The following is a 24,572-nucleotide window of genomic DNA, read 5'->3' on the forward strand; positions in this document are numbered from 1 at the left end:
GACATTAATGATTAATCACCAGTGCAGCTCTTTAGCAAATAAAACCTTTATCCCTTCAATTTTAATATCTCTAGGAACACCAGTTTGTGAGCCTCTGGCCAGCAGTTTAACAGATAGAAATAGCGTACAAGAGGCACAGTAACCTCAACTAACATTTTGCCAATTCTGAACACACTGTTTGTACAGTTGAAATAATTTGCCATAGCATACGCTAATGACCTGTTTCATCTAATGACTGAAATAATCATCCTTTTAACTTGCAAAGCACACTGAGGATGAAAGAAATGTGAATGCATATTATTTTTAATATTTTCCCCATAAACTATACTAATATGAGGAAGAAAGTTAAAATATGTTTGGATACTCTGTTTGCATAGTAACAGAGTACAATGTAGTTTTGATTTTTTCCTGTAATTGCCTATCTGTAAAATAGCTTGTGTTTTATCTCTACACAGTTGAATAGTCAGGTGATTAGATGTGGTCAAATACTGCAATTGTAATTTTTTGAATATATTGCAATAGCTGGGCTTTTTTATTATTTGATTTCACGTCTTGTGTTCAGAAACTTGTGAAGTTTAGTAACTCCTGAATATGACCATGAGCAAATCCCCCATGATATAGATGACTAAATCTGACTCAATACATTCTGTGAGGTACACGTATAAGATGTATGTTCTGAAAGGCCATTGTTTTATTTCAAGTTCACTAGCAGCCTATATGTTGATGAAGTCTACTTGAAAAACTGATTCTTTTAGTGATTTTATTTTTCTTATTTAAAAATATTTTATTAGGTGAGTAGTATTAACCAGCTTTGTAGCTGAATATTTTATGAATGCGGATCCTGTAGAGGTATCATTTCTGAGCATAAAAAATGACCTTCAAAAACATGCTGGATTTACAAGCCTATCTGCCATCTCAGAAATTCCAGGTAAGGAGGGGTGGGGGGTGGGGAAAGTGTCTTCTGAAAGGAATTTAAGAAGTCTAGTAACTGGTAAAGAAGAGGATGTCTGGTTTTGACAGGATTAATATTTATTTCTGCAGAGCTGATACTGGTTTAATACTAAATGTTAATTAGAACTCCAGGAACTGATCTCCCACTAGCTGCTGGAGCTGGAAACGTCATACACAGCAGCATGTCAGATAAACAGCTCGGGGCATAGGAGAGAAACAGCCAAAAGAACTTTGCATCCCATCCAGCTCTGTATCGTGTCCTGGGGTACTTTGCCATCAGGGCATGTTCCATGTATTTTATGACCTTAGAAATATCAGAGTCACACAGTCTTTTCACTGATGATCTTTGAGCTTTTATATCTGCAAAGAAGAAAATAAACCTGAAAGCATTTATGTGCAACATCCTCTGCAAGAGGATTTGTTATATTCAAAGGTTTGGCTACAGCTTCAGGCTTGCTTTAAATTACTGGCTCAAGTACTGAGAGCAGTATAGCTACAGCAGAGCAGGGACCAGAAAGGCTGCAGAACACTCAAGAGCCTGGTAAACAGAAACCTCCCTGGCCCATATTGTGAGCCAGATGTTCCCTATAGTAAGTGCAGCATGACACAGCACAACTTTTCAGATATCAGTAAGCCATAAACTTAGCATATAGTCATAGCAATTCATTCCCCCTGGGCATTCTACCTCAAAGTATGGAGGGACTAAGGATGGTAGCGTGACATCACATCTCACCAATCTCATACGGGAACTAATAGCACAGGCCTCGTCTAACATACACATAGTCCAGAACAGTCAGCAATGCGTTCTTAACGAATGTTAATGAAGTCCAGCAAACATTCACAGAATCACAGATTGGTTGAGGTTGGAAGGGACCTCTGGTCCAACCCTCCTTCTCAAGCTGGGTCACCTAGACCAGGTTGCCCAGGACCATGTCCAGGCGGCTTTTGAATATCTCCAAGGATGGAGACTCCACAACCTCCCTGGGCAACCTGTGCCAGTGCTCAGTCACCCTCACAGTAAAAACGTGTTACCTGATGTTCAGCAGGAACATCCTGTGTTTCAGTGTGTGCGTGTTGCCTTGGGTCCTATCCCTGGGCACCATGGAAATGAGCCTGGCTCTGTTGTCTTTACAGCCTCCCTTCAGGTATTTATATATGTTGATAATATCCCCTCTGAGCTTTCATACAGTCCTTTTTCTACTTACATTCAACAAAGTATTTTTCTCCGTAGGAGTCCCTGGTCTCAGGAGTCAATCTGTTCCAAAGTCTTAAGAGGTATTTCTCAATGACATCTGAATTAAGTACTCCTGCCTTAAAGAAACCATGCTCAACAATGCTTACTTTCACTCCAAAATGCTGCATCTCTATCCTAGAAGAAAAAAAATACCAATAACCATCCCTGACCACCCAATAATGGCATAACCATTAAGCATAAGTAAGTTGAAAGTCCGTCACATAAATGAATATTTGAGACTTTGATTCTTATCTTCAAATGTCAGAATAATTTTGAGATGTTCAAATTAGCTTCATAGCAGTGTACCTATCTTGTAAAAGTGCAACAGGCAATTAACGCTGAGGGGAAAAAAAAGCAGTGTCAAGTAGATTGACAGCTTTCTCTGTGGCTTTTGTTGGACTGATGCAAAGGATGCAGCAACCAGCTGCCTCTTAGCCATATATTATCAAACTAAAACTTTTGATTATTTCAAATATTGTTGCATCATGCCAGCTTCCAGCAGGAACAGATTATTAAAGTGCCTGGGAAAAAGTAAAAGTGACCAAAATTTTCAATTGGATTACAACTTTATTCTCCATCATATGGTTAAATGGCTATGGTTAAGTGATTAAATGTTAGTGCAACAAAGGTTAGTGTGTTTTGTGGTAGCATGGTTCCCTCTATGTAATTTTGAGTTGCAATGCAATTCCTTTGGGATGAAAATGGCCTCTTTATCTTGCTGGGCAGCTCAAGAGACCCAGGCAGCTACATTCCAAAGTATGCAAAGGAATGGACCATGTGTACATTAGGCATTAGTGTATATTATATTTCCTTGGGGCATGTACTTTCTTTATATAAGCATTCATAATGGTTTGTAACCAAATTTCCTAGTCCTTGTGAAGACTTGACTCGCTGGGCTAGGCCTTGGCTTTCTCACAGCAGTACAATACAACTGGCTTCAGTGAAGGGTGCTCAGCTTAATTTTCTGAAGTTACAAGTACCTTTGGTAATGTGGTTGCTGTCTGGAATTGCCCAGCTCAGATTGTTGTGGAGCATTAGAGCAAAATAAAAGGGGTTGTACATGGGCAAGTACAACTAAGTACAACTTGCCCAGGAAACTCTGGGTTTCTGACCAGGCTATATTGTTGATTTACATTCATGTATGCAGTGGATTCACATGCCTGAAAGCTGCATGCTAGCCATTTGTCCAGGATACAAAAATTTTTCCCAGTGCAGTTTCCTGGTGGGTCTGTTCATAGTACTGGAGATTGAAATCCCAAACAAGTGACCAACATCCTCTTATTTTCGTTTCCCTCTTTAATCAGGATTTCCAGAGAAAATGAGAAGGGCAAACATACAGTCACCCTTCCTCAGCACATCTGGAATCTGTTCTTGGATTCGTGCATGTATTTCTAGTTACTCACCGTAAGGTGTCAGAGAAAGCTTCCATGCCCCATTTGGACAGGCTGTAGCCACCCCCTACAAAAGCCATGAGGCCTTTGGCGTTAATTAGATTGACTACTCTTCCCTCAGCTTTTTTCAGAAGCGGCAGAAGCTTGAGTGTGATTTCAATCAATCCCAGCAGACTAACATCCAGCACTGAGTGGAAGTCTTCAATCCTCAGCCAGTCAGTGGGTGCTACAGGTGCGGTTCCTTCAGCATTGCTCACCAAGCCAAAAAGCCCTAAGAGGATTACAAAACCATTTATTTCAGTATGTGGCAATATTTTACCCTAGAGTTTCATTTGTAGCATTGGGAACCAAGGACCCAGTCTGCAAAAACTTCAGTGAGATGAATACAGTTGTCTGGGGTTTGCTTGTAAGATCTACTCTGTACACCTGGCAAAATTTGCTGAAGGTCTTAGGCAATGACTCTAAAAAAGCATGGGTAAAGTATTAAAGGAAAACTATTTCGGTTGGAGATGTGGGCCACCATACTGGGGTTTATTATCCAGATCCACTCAAGTATGTGGGCTCCTAATATACACTTACATTCTTGTGAAAATCAAATAGTCTACATAAAAGTGATTTTTCTGGGTTGGAGTCTAAAGTTCTGAACTAGATTTGCGGAATTAGTCAGTGCTTCTAAAAATATTAGCTTAACCCTGTGTGTTGATAATATTGCTTTACTGCCTTACAAATTACTTGAGGAACTTTAGATAAATAGTGACGCTTCCAAGAGTTGCTGAGGACAGCCTGTGCCTGAAGGGAGAGGCCGAAAGTCCAGCACTCAGCCTCCATAAAGAGTTTCTCAGGCTGAGGTGACAGCATTAGCAGTGGTTACCCTGACCGAGAACATGCAGCCTTCCACAAGCTGGAAGCAGGGGCCTGCCGGAGGAGGTAAGTACTATCCTTGCCTTCAGTCACTACATTCAAGAATCGTCTGGAACTGTCATGATGAGGCCAACAGACTTTTACAAGCTTTGAGGAGAAAGTCCTACTAGTAGAAGATACGTGTTTTTCTTTTTTGGCTAGTTAATTTATTAACAAGCCTATTGAATATTTGGTATAACTGTGTGTTACAGCTGGTAGTTGCAGTGCTGTGATCCCCTGTGGCAGCCCTTAACAATGTCTAGTCTGAGCTATTGGTGCTGAGAAAGAAACATGTATTGCTGCGGCTGAATATATTTACCATGCAGATCTTTTTATCACCCTTTGCCAAAACCAACACTTAAGTCTTGTTTTTTAACTCCACTCATAGGTATCCAAGAACAAACCCTTCCCCTTTTAGACTAGTGCTCAGGGGTGTAGGATAGCAGTAGCGAGAGCAACCTATGTAACAACTCTAAGAAAACTGGCTGAAACGGCAAGTGTTTAGCTGTTACAGTCAGTGCAATTGTTGTGTGCATTGCAAAAGTCGGACTTATTCAGCCATGCAAAAACACTCTTCTGCTTACTAGAGGAGGGCTGAAGAAGCCCTGCACCAGCCATTCTTAATTGGGTGGGCTGGTTTTGAACTGTCAAGAAAGTTCTTTCTGGTACTAGTTAGCACCTTACCCCCCACTGAGATTCTTCAATTGCACCAAAAAGAGTCTGAAAAACACACCTGGATCCAGATCTGGTTGCTCCGGACTGTGCAACTAGATTTTTAGGCACCCTGTTGGTGAAAGCGAGGGAAAGCCCAAAAGCATTGCTGGAGAGAATCTCTTTGAACTGAGAAATGACAGAACTGAAGAGTGAATGCGTTTCATCAGTAAGATGAAAAATGCCTCTGTGGAGAGGCTCCAGAACTTTTAGCTAGACCAGATTTGGTTATATTGAATCATTTTTCTGGGAAATTACCTTGCCACTTACCCTTGCCAGCCGTCTCTTCAGTCACAAACACCACAGCCCTGGCAATGCTGTTGGAGTCAGCTAAGTTCAGGTTCACTGTCTTCAGTGAGAATGAGGAGCAGGACCGTAGCTCTTGGCCTCCTTTTTCTGTGGCACATGCAGCAATGACACAAAATCCCCTTTTGTCAAGCCATTTAGCCAGTGAGTTTCCAAGTCCAGTGTCACAGCCTGTTATGAAGACATGCCTTCCACTCAAGTTTCTCACTCTGTGACTGTCTCTGATGAGCCAGTAAATGATAAGAGAAAGTATGGAAGCCAAAATTGCTATGTGCAGTGAGTCTGAAAGTGAGAGCTACAAGCAAATAAGTTAATGATCTAGAAATGCAATGAAGTAAATGTGCTCAGCCAACCCCCCAACGTCCTCAGACACAGTTCCTGTAAGGGGCTTTGTTTCTGGTTGCAGCCCTTCCAGCTCACTGTAAGTTAGGGGAGAGCAGGGATGGAAGGTTTGACACAATGGGATCGGGATCCATGAATAATACGTGCCTTGGCAAAACCTTCCCTATCCTCTTTTTCATTAGCTTTCCACTGTTTTCAAGCTTTGCTGACCAATCTTTCTAGTCAGCCCTGTCCCTTCAGGATGTTGGAATGACTGCGTGAGTTCTCACAGTAGCGTCTGGGGTTTTTTGTGGACACTGGTGATTGTTTGTGCTAATACTGGAGAGAAGAATTCCTCTGGGAAGAAGGATGACTCTCTTTCACCACCTGTATGATGCCACCCAGGCTGCTCTGCTAATCTGTAGCATGGGAGCAGAGTGACCCCAAGAACAACCAGAAAAGCCTAAGCTGTAGTGGTGGGTCTGAATACTAATTCGTTGTGTGACTCGTGTTGTGTGATGGTGAGTGGTCTGCTTTCTGCCCCTTAGACAAGGTAGACTTTGGGGCAGTGCCTGAGTCTTCCATCTCCTTCCTCACTGCCTGTTTAGCACTGATATACAGCACAGTAGAATATATTATACAGAAAGTGTGTTTGTATAAAGAAATGGGGAAATGCATGGAGATGTTGCCCTCGAAAAAAAAAAAGCACTGAGGGAACACAAGATTTCCTAACTCTGGTGGGGAGGATACTGTTTGCTTATTAGAAAAATTTTTTATAAATGTAGAATACGGTTCTTGCCATCTAAAATCTTTATGACTGATTACTGTTTTTCTATTTGCATTTTTGGTTTGTGCAAGAATTAAACCAAAACAATTCATTAAAACCTATATTTATGGGAAGGCTGGTAAGCATTTTCCAGACATCCTGTTAAAGAGAAACTTTTTTACAGGTGCTAAACAGTCACCTGTTAGTCTAGTTACCTACATATGTGTAGAGGTGCAGGCATCTGGCCTTTAAAATGTGATCGTATTTAAGGAATGAAGTAATACTTAAAAAAAAAGGAATTTGTGATTATTTTTACATCCTGAAGATACTCAAAGAGGAAGGGGTCTTTCTCCTCTAATCATAGTTGTTTGAAGCTAAGCATTCATTTGGCTGATTTTTTGTGTAACATCCTTGCTACCTTAAGACATGAATATTAAAGGTAGCCCAATATATTAGGCCTGGTTGCTAGGGCCCGTCTGGTGTTCTTGTTCCTAGTGAGTTCATGGAGTGATTTGGATTTATTCTGATTCTAAATTTTGCTGTCACCTCACTGAGTAGGAATGGAAGGAATCTCAGAGTCTGATAGTGAATTAATGCAGGACTCTCACTAAATAATTAAATCAGTCACATAGCTGATAAATGATAACAAGTGACAACATTCATTGCCACTTCATGATCTTATTTTACATAGTTGAGTGCCTCAGTAGCCATCAATATGGACTTCTGAGCTACTGGTTAATGCGCTCTGATTTTAAAATGTTAAGCAAATATATACAGATAAGAGTTTGCTTCTCCTTCCACTGTAACCTACAGAGAGGTTCCCACTGAATTTTTGGGGTGTTAGATTGGTCCCTAGGCTGCACTGGTTATTTTAGCAGCACATCTCACTGTTGTTTTGAGGCTAAAGGCCCTCTAGTTCAGGTACTTCACTTAGATACTTGGGTTTTTTGCTGTGAATGTCCCTGTTAAGTCTGACAAGGATTGCAGTGTTCCTGAATGTGTGCACTTTGGAATCATCTTTGTAATGTTTCACTGAGTTGGTGACATTTATTTTCTGAGAGGACTCACAGAGTGTACTTTGACAAAGTGCCATTAAAACTGTGTGAAAGAGCTCAGGCTAATTCATGCTTCTGTGCTGTAAAATAAAGTCTGAAAAGAGGATGTTGCAGCCGCCGATCATAGATATACCCCCGGTTCATTTGCAACGACATGCCAGGCAATGACATTTCCTTTGACTGCTGATTTAGAATTTGGAGCTGAGCTAGGTGCAAAGAGAGAGAGGAGTTGCTACCAACAGGCTCTTGTAACCCCACGCCAATAAACCTCAGCAAGCTACTCAGCAAGCTAGTGCTGTGATATATCATTTTAGGATTCAATTCACCTTTTTCCCAATACAAAATTAAATGAAATAATTAGAGATTTGGGGGAAAAAATCAACCTAATTGGAAACAGGAGCTGTAAATCACACCTTCCTTCCTTGGCTGTGCTGTAGGGAGGAAGCAGCGGGCAGTGAGCTTACACTACTGGAAAGCAGGTCAAAGTTGAAACTGGGCTCTGTGGAGAAGTCCTGGAGTGTCTGGCCAGGATGCCTACTTGGCTCCTGTAAGAGAAACACCTGGGACTGCTCTGGTTAGTGTTAGTCCCTGTGTTTAGGTAGCAATAATTGGCACAGAAGTGCTGTAAGACAAGGGGCTCTAGGGGTGACAGCTGAGAGGGCTGTGCTGTGTGGAGCCTCCCGTTGTTCCTCTCTCCCCTGTCAGCCCTGGACCAGTGTTCCTAAGCCTGTGATCCCTAACCGCCTAGTTCTCCCCCAGTACCAGTACTCCTTCTCCGATAACACATGGACATTCGGTGCTGAGCACCATGGGGGGTCTTGCTCTGCTGGAGCCTTCTGCCCGTATTTATTCTGCTAGATGACGTCATTGCTGCTGGAAGGAGTCTGGGGTCAGAATCAAAGGAAATAGTCTCAGTTAAAGTTTTCTTTCAAGAAAATTGTTTAGTTCTATGAATGTACAATGTTATGCAAAATATTTCTTGTTTGGTAATTGTGGAGCACTAAAAAAGCTACTTGTCTTCCAGGGGCATATCGATTTTGAAATAGTTGCCTGGAGTGGCAAAGAGTGTGTTTCCAGAGAAAATGTCAGCATGATATTTCAAGAGTATTGATATATCTTCATAAATATTGAATTCCGATTACTCATGTAGCCAGTAAATACCTAAAGGCAAATTCTACTTGCCATTAAAACTTTGATATTTGTCTGGCAAATTGAGAACTCTTGGGATAGAGCTGGCTTCTTACACCTAGACAAGTGCCATTATAAAAGCAATTGATTTTAGAGAAAAGCAGCATGACTACACCAAGAGCCCTTTAAGATCCCTAAATGACTGCAAAACACAGCATCCCTCTGCTTCTCTGCAATAAAGGAAACTGAAGCACATAGACTGTGTTGAAGGGGGGGTGTTAGTTTGACTCCCACAGCAAGTTTGCTTTGGTAGTCATGCCAGAGAACCTCAGGTTGGGGTGAGGTTTGGGCTCTGGGTGTGCTTTGGATTCTTTCATCCACCACTGTGCTGGCAGGGCAAACCTCCAGAAGTCAGCGCTCTGCAGTGGGTTAGAGTGACCTGCCAGGCGTGCTGAGGAAGAACTGCCAAGGGGAAATTTAGGGACTGGGGTTCTTCAGAAACGGCACTCATGTAGCATTCAGTGGGAGGTTTAGATGTATTGGACAACACTCTGATAGATCACCCAACAGCTCTCCAGAGTCTAGGAAGTACAAACTTTAATAATCGGTCATCCTGCTAGAGCTACAAACCCCCTGGTCTTCAGTTAACAAACTGAACAAATATGCAGGCACAAACACATCACATCTCCCACTCTTAGGTGAGCTATTCCTGCACGTGCAGGGCTTTGCACTTTTGTTTCATGGAAAAGGAGTGCTTTTTCATATGCTGTGTAAAAATGTCAGTGTGATAATTCAGTCTGGCGGTCAACAGATAACTTAAGATCTTCATTAATATGTCACCTTAAAAGAAATACATCTCCAAACTTTCCTACTCAGCATTTTGCAGGGACATGAATGTAGTCTGGTACAATGGGGGCTGATTTCTTGGCATGATTGTATCTTTCCTTGTATGGCTTGCACTTCAGATTTTTACTACAGCATCAGTAAAACACCCAGGAAAATAAAACCCTGTAAACTCTTAGGTCACTGACACAGTAATTCAAAATAAAGGAGCAGAGAAAGATTCCAGATGTTGGGAAGAACATTTCTGAGTTAGCATTTTATTCAGAACCTGGAGGTGCTTAGATAAGCAATAATTGTTAAAATCATTCTAGAAGGGAAGGAACTGCACGTTCTCTTGCTTGTGCACTCAAAAACAAGTGCTTAATTTGTTCTCTTAGCTATTCTGCAAATGCATGTAACAGGTACTGCTCACAATAACGACAGACACGAGTTCTGGTTTTTTGTGCCGGTACTCACATTCTGGGGAGACATCTGCAAGCTCAGTCTATACCTCCAGGTGCTCGCGAGTTGCCTTCGCCTGTTATTTCCAGTGTCAGGACATAGAAACTGCCCAAGTCAAAGTCCTAAGCTTGTGCATCAAGACCCACATGGTGAAAGTTTCCAGAAAAATCTCACTGTAAATTTTGTGTCTGGTGGTGCTTTCTGATCGCTGTACATCGGCTGACAAGCACAGCCCCTCTCCCTGCTGTTGATAATGACTTGTGCTGTGATGCTTCTACCTTAGGGACTTACTTGGTATTAATCTTCTGTATATGCTCCGTGCCTGCCTATGCTACCTATGTTGTATAAGCATTGCTGCCTATATATAGTAATCAGAGCCTCGGGGACTGTCAAGACTCATTAGGGAGAGCTAATCTACTCAGCTGGGAAGGACTGATCTGTGCTTCATCTTGAAACCGGCAGGAGTCTTTCTATTGATTTAACAGGGCTTGGTTCAGACCTCCACCTTTTCTCCTGCATGTGATCAAGTTGTTATTGATATGACTTAATCTTTTAAGATACACCCTTGTATGTGAAAACTTTCAGGGATGAAATTATTTTTTCTAGTCTAGGGGCACCTTTTTGCTACTAGAAACAAATCAATTGCCTGAGTAACTAAGCAATGTTTTTCAAGTAAAAGCTCAAATTCTACAAACTGTACAAACAGAAGCTCTACAGTTGGTGTGGGCAAAGACGCTACCATATGACTGCTAGGCTGCTTGTTTGTTTGCTACCTGGCCCAGAGTATGCTGGGCACTTCTGATCCAGCTCTGCGTGCTATTGCGCAAACATGTAAGCAGAACTCCTTTTCCGCACTCTTCGTGCCTCCCCATTTACAGCGCTGCGCAGTGCCGGCTGCTGCAGGAAGCCAGGAGGCTTGGGCAAAGGCTTTTCTCAACACCAGAATGAATGAATAAGCTTTTTATGAAAATTGATTTGAAACTAACTGAATGAGGAGGAAATTAAAACTGGGGAAACCAAGCAAGGTGATAGGATGGAGCTGGAAGTGATCTGGCCCCGTTCAGCTGAGCGGACCATGGCAATGGCAGTCCATCCCAGACTGGCTGGTGACCCCTGCCCGGCTGCTCCCTGTCAGGAGCTGCAGAGTTGTTAGTTCATCCTCTGCTTGGTGGGCAGCTCTTCCCCCTGCAGTTTCTCTCCCTGCTCATTTTGGCTTGTGCCTGGAAATTCTCGCTTCTATTGCCACTCTGCACACCAGCCTGAGCTGTGGTGTTGGTTGTTACTGCACTTTCAGCACTCGGGGCAGTCAGGAGATGTCCGCAGCTCGCCGGAGACTTGGGGATTCAACAGGTGGCTGTCAGAGATTTCCTCTCCAGCACAAGGCTGGCAGACGTGCCTGCTGGGCCTGCCTAGGCCTGTCTGGCCTGATTCAAACAACAGGCTTTACAGCATGGTTGAAAACAGCACTCCACCCGCAGGCAAAGCCCATCGCAGGGGAACATTTCCCCAGCAGTGTCAGGTCAGGAGTCCTGCTATTGTAGGTAGCAATCCTTTGCCACACAAATGTATGAGAGAAAAACATAAAAGGAGTTTCTTTTTCTCTATTGCTGATTTTTTTCCTCAGCAAACTGCTTTTGAACTGTAGAAAATAATTTCAGAAAGCTGAATAGATCCTGCTTAGTATCTTGGAAAACATTGAAACGGGGAATTTTTCCAGTAAGTTCCCGTTCTCACAGAGGATCCTCTGACTTGCTCAGAGCACAGCATGCGAGGGAGCGTAACAGAAGAGAAACCACATAAGCAAAATGTGAGCTCCATATGTAGCTTTCCGTTAGAGAGCTTGGCATGAGACAGTCTTTCATCTGCAGAAAGCAGCACTTGACTGTCTGATTTCCCATTGACTCCTTAGGTGTTTTCATAATGAAATCCCTAACTCCTAGAAAGGATGTGGAAAAAGTACCCTGCTTGAAACAAAACATTGGGGAAGGAAATTTGGTTCTCAAGTGAAAAGCAAGAAGCTAACGTTATTCCTGTTGGACAAATGAAGGTTTTGAAGTGCACCTTTGTGTGCTGGCTCTAACAAGCTAACTGAAGCCAGGTCCCGTGGGTACAGTCCCCAAGGACATTCTGACCCTGTGGAAGTCAGAATGGGTCTTCTCCAGAACAAGTCCCTTCTAGTCCCTTAAAACATATGTCTAAATATTCACCTGCTTCATACAGTCTTGTGAGCAGGACAGGTTTTGATAGCCATAGCAGAGCACACTGTGGTTTGCTCATTTCCAGAAGTCACTGGCTTTTGTTGCTGGCATTTGAGTAAATGAGGTGTCTGGTTCCAGGAGAGAAAATGCCAGCAGAATCTGGCCCTCCATACAGTGAGAAGTAATACATTGAGCAGCTGATATTTTTCCTACATTTCTAATTTAAATAATATATTTACAGCTAGTGTGCCCTGTCCTAAATTCCGTTTGTATTTTCCTTTAAATGTTAACCTTTGCAGTGCTAGTATCTCGCAGCAGCTGACAGTATACTTGTGGTCTGACAGGGACTGAATTAAACCAGCCAAACTGTAATTTCTAAAGATAAAGATCAGAGTAGGTGGTGTCATTTCATACTATCTTTTTTTCCCTAATCACTTTTGGCTGAGTAATGGGGGGGGGGGGGAGGGAGCTTTAGCTTCTAGAAAGGCTCTGTGTGAAATGACACCAGGGCTGTCTGCTAAGTTCAGAGGACAAGATTCACATCCCCAGGGCCCGATGCTGCCTGCTCTGCAGGAGCCAAGAATTTCACTGGCTGGGATGGACCGATCTCTTGCCTGGAAAGCTAACAGCTCATGCAGACTGGGACAGGGAAGCTACTAGGTCACCAGACAGCCACAAAGCAGCCTTTGGATTAAATGTTAAATAAAGAAAACTTGGGTTTCTGTCACTTTTATTAACAGAAAGTTGGTTTAAAATAAAGTCTACTACAGCAATGCCATTGATATGTCAGTAAGAGTAGCCACTTGAGAGGTATTCACCTCAAACCTGCTCTACAAGGAATAACTTACTCCGATAACAGATATAAATCAAAGGACCTCACTAAAGCCTAAGCATAAGCTGCACTGGGAAAAGTAGAATTGATGTTTTGCAAGCTCCATAGAAACTAAATTGAAAACCAGCACTATTTAGATAGCCACCGGCTAACTTGCTCTTTAGCCTGATCCTGTCACAGCAAATTCGCCAGCATGAGGAAAGCATTTGTTTTGTTGCTGAGTAGTTTCTATGGCAGTGGGAAATGGCTTCCTGAGCAATGCACAGTTACAGACTTGATGTGGGGTCCCTGCAGTTCTCAAGCACTTTGCCATGATTAATTCCAGTGGAGCCGGGTGTTAACAGGCATTTGTGTCAGGAATTGAACAAGAGCAGCACCTCTCTGCAGGAATTACTCAGCATCTCACAAAACACAGGGCTATTATTTTTATGCCAAGAAATAGCTCCCAGACGCGAAGTCTTGCAAGCTCAGATTTTTTTTTTTTTAATTAAAAAAACCCCCTTAGCTCTTCACTATCTTAATTGCAGGTATTGGGCCCCTGTAACTGGATCCACAGTCTATGTTTGTGGCTATGGATCCTTTACAACAGAGGGGTAGAGCTGGACGTTAGGCATCCTCAAGATTTAGCATGCTGACCAGGAAAATGCCTCACCTAAGCCGTGCAAAGTCCTGTGAGTAGGAAGGGGTGTGAATCCCAGCCAGCTCAATGACTTGGGCACTTTCTTTTGCTCTCTTTCCAGTTAGGACTGTACCAAGGAAAGGCAACCACAGTTTCCTTGGCCTCAAAACTGAATAGGGGTGACTACTAAAGAAAGCAGTGTCAGGAAGAGGATTTTCTGCCCTCCTTCCTAGTTTATATTGCCAGAGTTCACTTCTCCCAGAGGACAGCCCTGTTTCCTTTCCCTCTTCAGCCTGAGATGACTGAACTCTTTCTGCTGTAGGGACTTAAAGCCACATTCACTATTTTCCTGGGATATTTTTGTCTTATGGTCTTTATGAAAACTGGAGTCTTCAAGGGTTCCCAAACTGAGCACCTTAAAGGAAAATGAAATAATATAATGGGTTTTTAATAGTAGCAGTTATTGGAGAAATAGATATATTTCTTACATTTATAGGGATGTGTGTGTATTTCATGTATAGTTTGTATCATGCCGATATAAAGGACAGATCTTACAGAATCAGCCTTGCCTGTGATGGGGGATATATTGGCAAATATTTACTTTGCACGGGAAACTGCAAGCTCTACTCTGTTCCGCAGCAGTAGGAAGTCTTGTATAACCGCAGGCATTCTCGAGAGGAGATTCCAAAACAACTTAGCATCCTGCCCAACAACGTAATGGGCACGTGGATGGAGGCTTGTTAGGGCATGCTCCATGCACTGAACAACTGGTGAAATGTCCTTGTTAAGACAGATCTTGGACAGCTTTTGTTTCTTTGCTGCATCTGTAAAGCTCAAAAAAAGAAGACCGTTTAGTGACAGCCAGGCAAGGTGACTTTTAACTCTTCCCCTCAATGATCTGTGCAATTTCACTAAGGAATTGGTATTTCTTGTTTCTCCCTACACGAGAATTTGTAGCAGTTTCTGAGGACCAAGTCTCTGTCCATAATGACCTTGTGATATAGTTGACCCCAAGAACAGTCTAGTTACCCTTAATTGTGGAACAGTTGTGGCAACACCTGGCCTGTATGGTCTGAGGACAGGCAACCAGCATTGTCAGTAGCTCAGAATAAACATAATTATGTAAGAGGCAAAGGGAAACAGAAATGCTGTAGTTGTAAAAGAGTCTCTTGTAGTAAGGAAATTAATTGCTTTGTGGAAAGTTGTGAAACACAATTCCAAAGAAGAAATCTGAGGAACAAGAAAGTCCAAGGATCAAAAGACAAGCAGCCCCTGTTCAAGCAGGCTTAGCAAGTGTCTGTCAGACAGGTCCTGAATGGCTTCATCCCCACTGGGGCTAGCAGAAGCAAAGGGAATTGATCTCTATTTGATTACTAAATAAATAAACAATAATGACAGAAAAACACATTGAGCACATTGATTACATCATCAGATAAAAGTTTTTTCTGTTTGGGAGTTTGCTCAAAAGCTTCATGCCAACACAAATAATTAATCTTTAACTGAGATTTGAATAAAGCTTCCCAGAACAAGTCTTTTGTGCAGATAGTCATATTGTGATGCAGATGCATTTGAAGAGTAACTTTTCACATCACAGTCTTTCCAAAACGTCAGAATGATTAGAAGATATAATGCTACTTTGCAAGGCTTTCTCAGCAAGAAATGCATTGCTTCTTTTGACACAATTGTCTGGAAATTGCCTCACCTTTCTGCAAATACTCCTCTCCATATTGATCTTTAATATCAGGGGGAAGCTTATTCCAAATAACCTCCTTCTCTTTGATAATCTTTGCCGGATTGGATAACGCTGTTTTGAACAGTCCAGGTTGAATGCAACAAACCTTAACTCCAAAAGCTTTCATATCTCTCCTGCAAAGACAGCCCAATGATTTAATTGCATTAGACATTATTATTAATACTGTGGGGTTTTTTTCTGTACTAACACTTTTATTTCTGTCTTTACATGTCACCCCAGCACACAAATACTGTGAGGTTTGTTCATGGTTGTGAACTTTCAGCTTGTTATCCCTAAATGAAAGAGGGATGAACTATCTTACCTGCTTCACCGAGTGAGAACGTGCATGGGCAGTGACTGTGCAGTAGCTGACACAGTGTATTTCACATCCTAGTTCACCTTGTAGTAGCTCATTAGTTATCTGGCTTGTCTGTAAGACTGGCTGGCTGCCTAAATGCAAGTATGTAGAGCCATTTTACATGTCTTAGGAAATCCCTCTTGACCTCTGGCTGATGCTCCAGATTGGTACAGTTCTTTCTGGCCCCATCTCGTATCTGTCAGCCCTTGTGAGTGTCCCGGTACCTAAAATGGCACTATGTGTTTAGGCACACAAATCGCTCCCTGTCTGTGCTACAAGAAGAAGCCATAGTGGTCCCTAGGATTAGTTTTCTATATTCTCTAGATCTCTCTAATGATTGGTATAACTAGGAGAAGACACTTTGGAGAACAAAGCTTAGACTAAAGTTACTATCATGCAATAACTCATGGTATGTATTTTTTCTGGATTGGGTGGCTGCTGGAAATTTCTAGGTGCACTTTTCAATTAGGAGAATTAGGTTCATATTGCAAAGACATCTCAGTTGGCTTGAGTGGAGCTTCCCCTGCAATAAGGCCTCTGCACATACTAAGATAGGCTAGTTGTGAATCTGTAAGGTTAGTTGTGAATCTGTAAGAGTACCAACTACACTGCAATAATACTTGAGGACAGCTTGTGTGCCCAACAGGTTTTGTACCATTTCAAAAGTGGCATAATCTGTGTTGAGCAAAAGAACTTCTAAGAAGAATTAGTCCAAAGTGTCTAATGTTTTTCGATTTTATACCAAGTGCCAGGATTGTAAATCAGCTCCTGTTCTGCATGTGCCAGTTTTTAGTTAGTATATGAGCCTTAGGAAAAAAAAGAATGGTCTTTCCTCATAGCGAATGTTATACCTTAAGCTGTCATTAAATCCTTCTACCCCAAACTTTGAAGGAAAATAGCCTCCACCACTGAATGCTAGGCGACCTCCAACACTGGATACATTTACTATCCTTCCCTTTGCTTTTTTTACCAAGGGAAGCATATTTATTGTAACATTTATGAGTCCAATTAAATTAACTTCAATTGGTTCTCTAAAGTGCTCAATATCCAACCAGTCTGTAGGAGCTGATGGCCCCATAATCCCGGCATTATTGATAAGTCCCCAGAGACCTGTAGGGAAACAAAGAAGAAGAAAGTCAGGAAGCAAATTTTCACTTAATGTATCAGATTAATTGAACTGGGTGAAAATTCACAGAAAATCAGTGAGGGACCAAGAAGGCAATCAAAATTTGGAGGAATTGCTTGAAAATGTCCTACAGCATTCAGCTTTATTCTCAGTGTCCAGGTTTTTTCACCATGCTTTCCATCACCCTTTGTGTAGTCTTCTCCCGCCGCAGCATTTTGGGCAGGGGGTGGTGTTGGCTTTTTGTGGGAGGAGGGGCAGTAGAGGAAGGCCGGGTATGGCAAAGAGCAACTGTATTGGGTGACATGAAATGTATAAGAAATAGACCTGGTCCTTAGTAGAGGTAGAGTGTCCCGAGACACAGGTAAGTGTGCCCTGGTTCTGAGATGGGTGAGGTGCCAGGACAATAAAGAACAGCTCTTGATAACAAAAAAATTTTAAAAATCCTTCTCAAAGGTTTGAAAACAAGATGGGAACTGTGTGACAGCGAAGGCTTTCGCTATTCTTTTTGCCCGCACTGACATTTTTGTTGTAGCAGAGAACTTATGCCTCACATTGACTGACCTGGAAAAGGGAAGGATTTTTTTTTAAATGAACAGCCAGCTCCAAGAAATGCAGTGGAGGCAGGGAAAAAACCAACTGGATTGATTTGAAAAACATTTCTGAGCCCTCAGAAGTGGGAGGGGAAAATACAAAAATGTAAAACCAGTTCTCCTCTTGTATCAGCTGTTAGAGTTGTGTGAATGAATACTTTTGCTGGTCTGACATTACTCATAGTTCTTCTTGGGGAAAAAAATAACTTTTGGCCCGAAACCAAGCACAGTTTCAAATAAAAGCAATTTGGCAAGTTATAAGCAATTTTATGAAGAGGTGAAAGGTCAAATGGAGATTGGAATTTAGCATTAAGTATAATTGATACTATGGCACATCATAATAGACCAGATTTAAGACTCAAAGTTAGCAGAATCCAGCCCATAGGATCTTGGGCCTTTGTAAACTCTACTGCAATACCACTCCTACTGAAATCAATTAGCATCAGTAACAGCAGCAGCACCTTGTCTTGCACAGCTTGTTGGGTCAGAGATACAGGATTTTTCTATTTTTCAGATGGTCTGCAAGCAATATTCCAAAATAGTTATATTCAGACTTTTTCAATACAGCTCATATGTAATTTTTGCTGTTGATAGAACGAGTGATTACTTACAAGTAATTTATTTCATGTAATCAATTTTTAAAATAAAAACTCTTCAAGCTTGTTAAGCGGAATTTATTTAATTTGTTCCCTAGCCAGGTAACACAGCATGGGAAGTGCTGAGCACCCATGCCATAACCCAGATATGCATGCGAGTGCAAACAGTCCCAACGAAGGTTCCAGGAACTGGATTCCTGTTCTGACAATGATGTATCGATAAGCCTGACTTTTTGAGCACATTCCCAAATATTTACCTACCGCTAACTAAATGTATAAAACACCCCTCTAGTGAGATTTTCTTCCATGTTTCCAGAAGCTGACAAGACATCCACACACACTTGTCAAATGTCAATTAAAATAAGCTTTGAATGTAGCATGGTATTTTTAGGAAAAATCTATTGCTTTTTTTTTAAAGACAGGTATCCTGGCACTCACCTTCTGACTGAACTTCGGCTTTGACCCATGCAGCCACTTTCTTAACACTGTCTGAATCTCTCACATCTAGCAGCACTGTCTGAAGCTGCTTCGAGGTCACAGCTTTTAGCTCTTCAGCTCCTGTTTCAGTCAGACAGCTGGCAAAAACACGGAATCCCTTTTTATCAAAAATCTTTGCTGCCATATTTCCAAATCCTGTGTCACATCCAGTGATGAATATATATTTTCCAGTAAGATTTGTAACCTTCATCCTGTCTCTTGCCCTCCAATGCCACCACAGAGAGACAATGCCAAGAAAGAGTAATACGTAGAAAAGCATTTTTACTGAAGTCTTCTGGACACGTTCTCCTGAAATGGGGAAAAAAAAAAAAAAGCTGCTAGTTTTTAAGGGTTTGTTAGTTGGTTGGTTTTTTTTTCTTTTTTTCTTGAGTTGGCTAACTGCAACTATTCAGAGAAGCAGGCACAATTCAGAGCAGTGGCCCCCTTATGCTAAAAAAACCAAACAAAATCCTTCCTTGAGTAGAAATGAGAACTGGAGATATATTGTAATAAGGTTACAAAGAATAATGCATATTAGGTTACTGCTGCCAGGTCAGTAAGCTCCCATTGAACGTGTCTGGGAGAAACGCTGACTAGAAAAGAGCAGCAAAAATGAAATATTTGCATGGAAGCCAACAGAAGTGTCTGAACTTAGTGTCGGTTCACAGAAAATTAAAGAGTAAGACTGGGGTCAGCTGGCAACAAAAGGTCAAGCAAGACTGGCAGGACCCAGAACATTTCTTATTACTGTGGATACTTAAGCAATGCTAGCCAGGAAAAATTATTTACTTTATTTTACTAAAACCTTTGGTTGTCAGTGCCAGACTCTCAAGAAAGAAGGTAGCAAGTACTGCCACTTTGCCTCTCAAGAAAATAAATTCCCACCAGCTAGGCTGTGGGAGTGTGCATGCTGTCTCTGAGCATAGGAAGGAGGGTGCAGGTTGGAGGACTTCACCTGCCGGAGTGAAGCTCAGGCAGTGTGACAACATCAGTACTGCAGAACATGTTTGGGAAGAGCCTGCATATCTGGGATTATACTCCAATTGACTTAATAGTGAATTTATAAGTAACTATTGATGATGGATGAAATTCCGCTTAGAGAAAACAATTCAGTTACACTTCTTCATGAGCACTCATGGCCTGGAAAACAGGGGATGCCTAATGCAATCAACTGAAAAAATAATTCTAAATAGACATAAAGGAGTACAGATCTTTTTAGAGATTGCTTGCAGACAATCCACCTCTGCAAGGCAAGATGCAATGAAGTTGCATTTACTATGGCCAAATTCTCCTCTGGCAAAACTTAATTTAAAAAGAAATTGCAAATACCTGACATGTTTTTAAGCATCATAATAGGAACAGGAACGCTGCTTTTATTTTCTGCACGTAGAACTGCTTTCTGCTCTGACACAGGAGGTTCAATATATCTGAATTTTTATTGCAAGCCCCATGGCTGCTCATGGTGCTTGTTTACATAAAGATGTATGCTGGTGAAATGCAGCTTCTTGTGCTGGCTGGAAGTTACCCAGAGTGTTGCTAAAGTTGCAATTTAGAGGTGTTAGTTTTTGTTGCTTAACTTCCTCTGCAGCATCAGTAGTGAAGAAAATTTGAAGAAGTGGTTAGGTAACTGCCCTCTCCGCATAGTACTTCATGGTTCCTCTTTTAAGAAAAGGAATTTTTTCTTTTGGCATATGTACGCCCGCATAGCAGACTCAGCACAGCAGCTGGCTTTCCTTCTCCTTTGACCCTTATTAAAATTACCATTCTCTTTATAATATCCCTTGCTCTGCTTGAAGTTGCCATACTCCTTCGCAGCCTTCCTTCACCTGCAGCTGAATAACAGTCCGGGCAGTCCCATCAGAGCCAGGGCCAGGCTCCCTCCTGGAGGCTGCATGGAGACCTGCCTGCCTTGGCACGGAGGCACTGTTCCCCTGCCACTCCTGCCTTCCCACACCTACCTGCCCCCGGACCTCAGCCATGCCAGTTAGCTGCACCTCGTGCATGCTAAAACCTGTGCAGGGTCCAGCCATGGCAGCAACTGGGGAGCCCAGGGTGGGAGAAGGTCTGAGAAGAGCCGCTCCAGAGAAGGAGACGGAACTGTGTTTCATCATGCCCTACTTCAACTATAAAGTAGATATAAAGCATAACCAGTAAATTAACATAAATAAAACAGAGTTTTGGCCTGATTTGTAATCTGGTCAATAAATAAAAATAAAAGCCAATTTAGCTAGACTGAGGGAAAAGGCTCGCCTAGGCCTGTTTTTAGACGTGCCTGCAACAGGCACGTCTACAAACATGGGACTTGGACAGTCAGGGTTAACTTCTGGTCCCTGTGATCTTTAAATAATGGGTTGGTGGGACTTTATATCAAATTAATCAAGTGCTGAAATTACAAGGTTTTCAGTTAGCCTCCTTTGTACAGGCTGTGTTTTCAACTCCAGCCTGCCAGGGAGACTGATAGCTCCAGCGCCTGCCCACAGTGGCCCAGCTTTGCAGTGTAAAGATCTACCTCCAGTTTTTTATACGGGCCTCAGACCGAAAAAGAAAAAAAACAAAGGGCTCATCAAGAAAAAATGTATTTTTCTCTAGTTTCCAGGAGGGAGAGTGATAAGAGGCACTCAGTCAGAAGCCTCAAAGGCATTTGAGTGGCGGCATTCAGAGTGGTTGGGAAAGCGGAGGCGCAGGGGACAGGCAGGCTCATGTGGACATGCCGCCTTCTGACAGGACCAGGTGAGGTGACCGCGGGGCCGGCTGCCCAGAGGGTGCGGCAGGCACTCTTAGAGGTGTCATTTTGAAAGAATTTTTTTTCTATTTTAACATGTTGAGTCACTTAATTTTGATATAAAAGTTATAGTTTGCATTTAAAATTTACAGGGGTTTTTTGGGTTTGGTTTGTTTTGTGTTTTAGAAGAGTTATTGCTATCTCTGCTGTTTTTATTTGCACAAGTGTTTGGAATGGAGAAAGAATCCTTACCGGCTGCCAGACTTGGGTAGGATCAACGGGATAAGTGAGTGCATGTCCTGCGTCTGGTACTTTCCAAGAGCAGATGGTGAGAGGCTAACTATACAAAGAAGGTGAGTAACTAGAGGTAAGCCCCTTGCTGCCTACCTCCCAGCCTCCCTGCTGGACCCACTCCAGATGGTATTTTGCAGTTTCAGTATAGCACATTTTTGTGACCAAGAAATAAATATACCATGACTTAAGTGTCTATGATCATGATTTAGACCATGGGATAAGGAATAAGTTTGTTTGTTTCTTTGTGCCAGCCTCCCACCTGGAGGTATCCACTCCCAGCAATTACCAACTTGGACTTTTTACTTTCCATAACAGGAGAAAGTCACAGAAACACCCCCATTGTGCCCAGAGGTACTTTCCTTATTTCACTTATTTCTTATTCACTAATTTCTATTTCACTAATTTCTATTTCACTTATTTCACTTTCACTTATTTCAGGGAAAGTATCTGCTATTCCCCATTTCAGTACGAAGAAATGTAGTTTGGTTGCAAAAAAAGGAAATTGAGTTCTTATTAATGAACAGCTTTTTGCTTGCAGCAAAAAAGATAAAACCCAGCCATCGAAAGAGGAAGTCTTGCTCTTAGGTGCAAAGAGAAGGTTTCCACATAGAACACTTGCTAAAGATCTTTGGAAAGGACAGTAACTTGTTCAAAAGTCATGCTGCATTGAAGGAAATAATGTGCATATCCACCTCATGGGATCGACATAATTCTATTTTTAATACGTAAATCACAAATCAGTATGCTCAGTGTAAAATTCACTTTGCATTGTACCAAGTGAATACTAAGTCATGTTTGTATAACTGCTGTGGTGCCAAGAAAAGAATGAAGACGCAGCATGTGGGTACTTGCCAACCTGACCAACTGTGTGTATACTGACCTTTCCTGCAGCTTCCCACTCCTCCAGTCTTTGCCCTGATCAGAGTCTTGCAGAAGAGCTTGTTCTCTTCCAGCCCAATTTTGTTGGTTTTGTCCTCTAGATACCTTTATAACTGTCATATTTTTTTAGATGAATTTCATAAACAGTATATAACAAGTGACACTCCAAGAACAGATGTGGAAGTCATCTGCCTAATAATTCAAGCTGCAAACTGTATCTACTTTATTTCAAGTGTCCCTTACCTTAAATCAGGGTACCGAAAGAGAGCTGTAGCTTGCTTTTATTTAGAGTTCACTTTACTTTCGCCTTCGTACTATTTAGGTGAAAAAATTGTGATAGCATGTGGAGCAAAATAACAAAAAATATTTTCAAAACCTGGGAGAAATAAAGAAGCAAACAAAGTGTTTTCCTTTGTTTTTCAAAGGATCAGAGGACAGGAAGATAAAGCATCATGCAGAAGCAGAAATGTACTAGAATATTGAGATCTGCCTTACACTTCTGACACTCTGAAGTGCTATCACTGTAAGTAGAACAACTAAGATGGGGATTATACTCAAGTGAAAAATCCAGTGTCTGGCTTCTTGGCCGTGGAACCACTATATGCTAGCTACAGAAAGAAATTTGGCTATGAATGGTTAAAAAATAAATTAATGAAGCCTAAGAGCTGTCTGCTCAATGCCTTCTGTCAGGCAAGAGAGTCCAGACTGCTGTAATTGCATACAGACGTCAGCGCAAAACACAGAAACAAGCTGGTCATCTGGAGTCTCAGCCTGCAGTGGCAGACTGAGTCTATTCACCTGGTGGAAAACCGTGGCCACCTACTCCTCCATAGCTGTGAGCACTCAGTGCTAGATTTCTGGCTATCTTTAGGAAGCTTTGGAAGTATTTTATCTGATGGCTGCCACTAGCTGTTGTCAATACTGGAATAAAGATCAATAGATTATAGACTACAGCTTAGAGCTGAGGAGTCCTGTGCCAAAACAGCGCATGGGCTTTCATTTCTTAGTGAGAAATTATCTATCCAGGAATAACTAAGATTCATTTTTATTCACTTGCTCTTATGAACTGTTGGAAAAAGTCCAGAGAAGAGAGGATAACTTCATTTGGAGTGGTAATATGCTGGAATAAACAGCTACTCAAATTGAGGGAAAAAGCAGTTATTTTACTGTGTTTGGCTCAATGAATTGTGATCTTTTTCTTCCTGTGCAAAGATGTATTAAAATGACATGAGCTGTAAGCAAAATGTTTCCCTTCAGCTCAGACCATGACTGAGGGGAATTATCCTGACAATATTGCTCATCTTTCATGAACTAAATAGTATCTATAACCTACCAAAATTCAGAGATTTTGCATGTGTCACCTACGAGAATCCAGGGATGGGAGCATTCATCCTCAGTCTCCTTGATTTACTGAAGCCCTGCTCTCTATTGTTGTAGTTCAGTGGCTAATTCTTCATTCACTGAAGGGCTGACTCTAGCAACAGAAACTGAGTTTTTGCTTCCCAGGACATCAGAAGGAAACAAAGTACAAGAGAGCTTGAGGAGATGGAGTGGATTTGGCTAGTTTTTCCACTAGCAGCTGTAAAAGGGGAAGGTGACTCTGTGGGAGTGGGACCAAAACCGAGTGGTTTATGTTCTCCACTTTGCTCTCTACAGACGGATGATTCTTCAGCATAGATTCATTTTTATGGCCCATGTCATAAAGTCAGGTTGACTTTATTGATCTTCAGGATTTTTTGTAAGGATGAGTTGAGAGAAGCAGAGGTTTAGAAGGGAGTAGAGCCCTTCAAAAAGGTTGGGGTAGTCTGTGGTCTCAGCTCCAATTCATCACTGCCTTAATCTACTTCATTAGCAGTGTGAAACAGGCTCTGCGCACTTTCCAAATGCTTAGATGAGCAAAGTCTTTAAGTGAAAAGACTGAAGTAATTTGTGTAAAGCTAAATTTATATTCCATCCCTGGCAAGCCAAGCCTTCTCTGGAGACGCTAGACTTCCTTGCATGCTCGAGTACCTTGAACAGCAAAGGCATTGCATGACCTGTGGCCATGTTGCTCCTGAAGAAGCTGTCAGGGGAGAATGAAGCAAGGCAGAGTTCTGCTCCAC

General features: G+C 41.9%; 2 protein-coding genes across 2 annotated transcripts in view; both read right to left on the reverse strand.

Annotated features, from left to right (window-relative positions):
- Window positions 1-1,060: 1,060 nt before the first annotated feature.
- LOC142414454 (retinol dehydrogenase 7-like) lies at window positions 1,061-9,684 on the reverse strand. The gene is made up of 5 exons (XM_075511713.1): window positions 9,641-9,684; window positions 5,458-5,788; window positions 3,589-3,847; window positions 2,157-2,320; window positions 1,061-1,311 (listed from the first exon to the last, which is right to left on the reverse strand). Exons 1-5 carry the CDS (start codon window positions 9,653-9,655, stop codon window positions 1,061-1,063), a joined length of 1,020 nt encoding a protein of 339 aa, XP_075367828.1. The 5' UTR covers window positions 9,656-9,684.
- Window positions 9,685-14,128: 4,444 nt separating this feature from the next.
- LOC142414612 (dehydrogenase/reductase SDR family member 9-like) overlaps window positions 14,129-24,572 on the reverse strand; it is a 29,645-nt gene continuing 19,201 nt past the window's right edge. Inside the window, exons 2-5 of the mRNA XM_075512015.1 lie at window positions 18,537-18,884; window positions 16,638-16,896; window positions 15,399-15,562; window positions 14,129-14,520 (exon numbers count right to left, since the gene is read on the reverse strand). Of these exons, the coding sequence (XP_075368130.1) occupies window positions 14,294-14,520; window positions 15,399-15,562; window positions 16,638-16,896; window positions 18,537-18,855 (969 nt within the window). The 5' untranslated portion in view covers window positions 18,856-18,884 and the 3' untranslated portion in view covers window positions 14,129-14,293. The remainder of the gene's footprint in view (window positions 14,521-15,398; window positions 15,563-16,637; window positions 16,897-18,536; window positions 18,885-24,572) is intronic.

The sequence above is a fragment of the Mycteria americana genome, chromosome 9 (genome assembly GCF_035582795.1).
Source record: "Mycteria americana isolate JAX WOST 10 ecotype Jacksonville Zoo and Gardens chromosome 9, USCA_MyAme_1.0, whole genome shotgun sequence".
NCBI lineage: Eukaryota > Metazoa > Chordata > Aves > Ciconiiformes > Ciconiidae > Mycteria > Mycteria americana.

What these genes read in the sequence shown, in the direction of transcription:
- LOC142414454 (XM_075511713.1), bottom strand. An exon ending in TGAAGAGACGGCTGGCAAGG is followed by an intron (nt 3,848 to 5,457) that starts GTAAGTGGCAAG and finishes TAATCCTCTTAG; the next exon opens with GGCTTTTTGGCTTGGTGAGC. An exon ending in AGAAAAATACTTTGTTGAAT is followed by an intron (nt 1,312 to 2,156) that starts GTAAGTAGAAAA and finishes TCTTCTTTGCAG; the next exon opens with ATATAAAAGCTCAAAGATCA.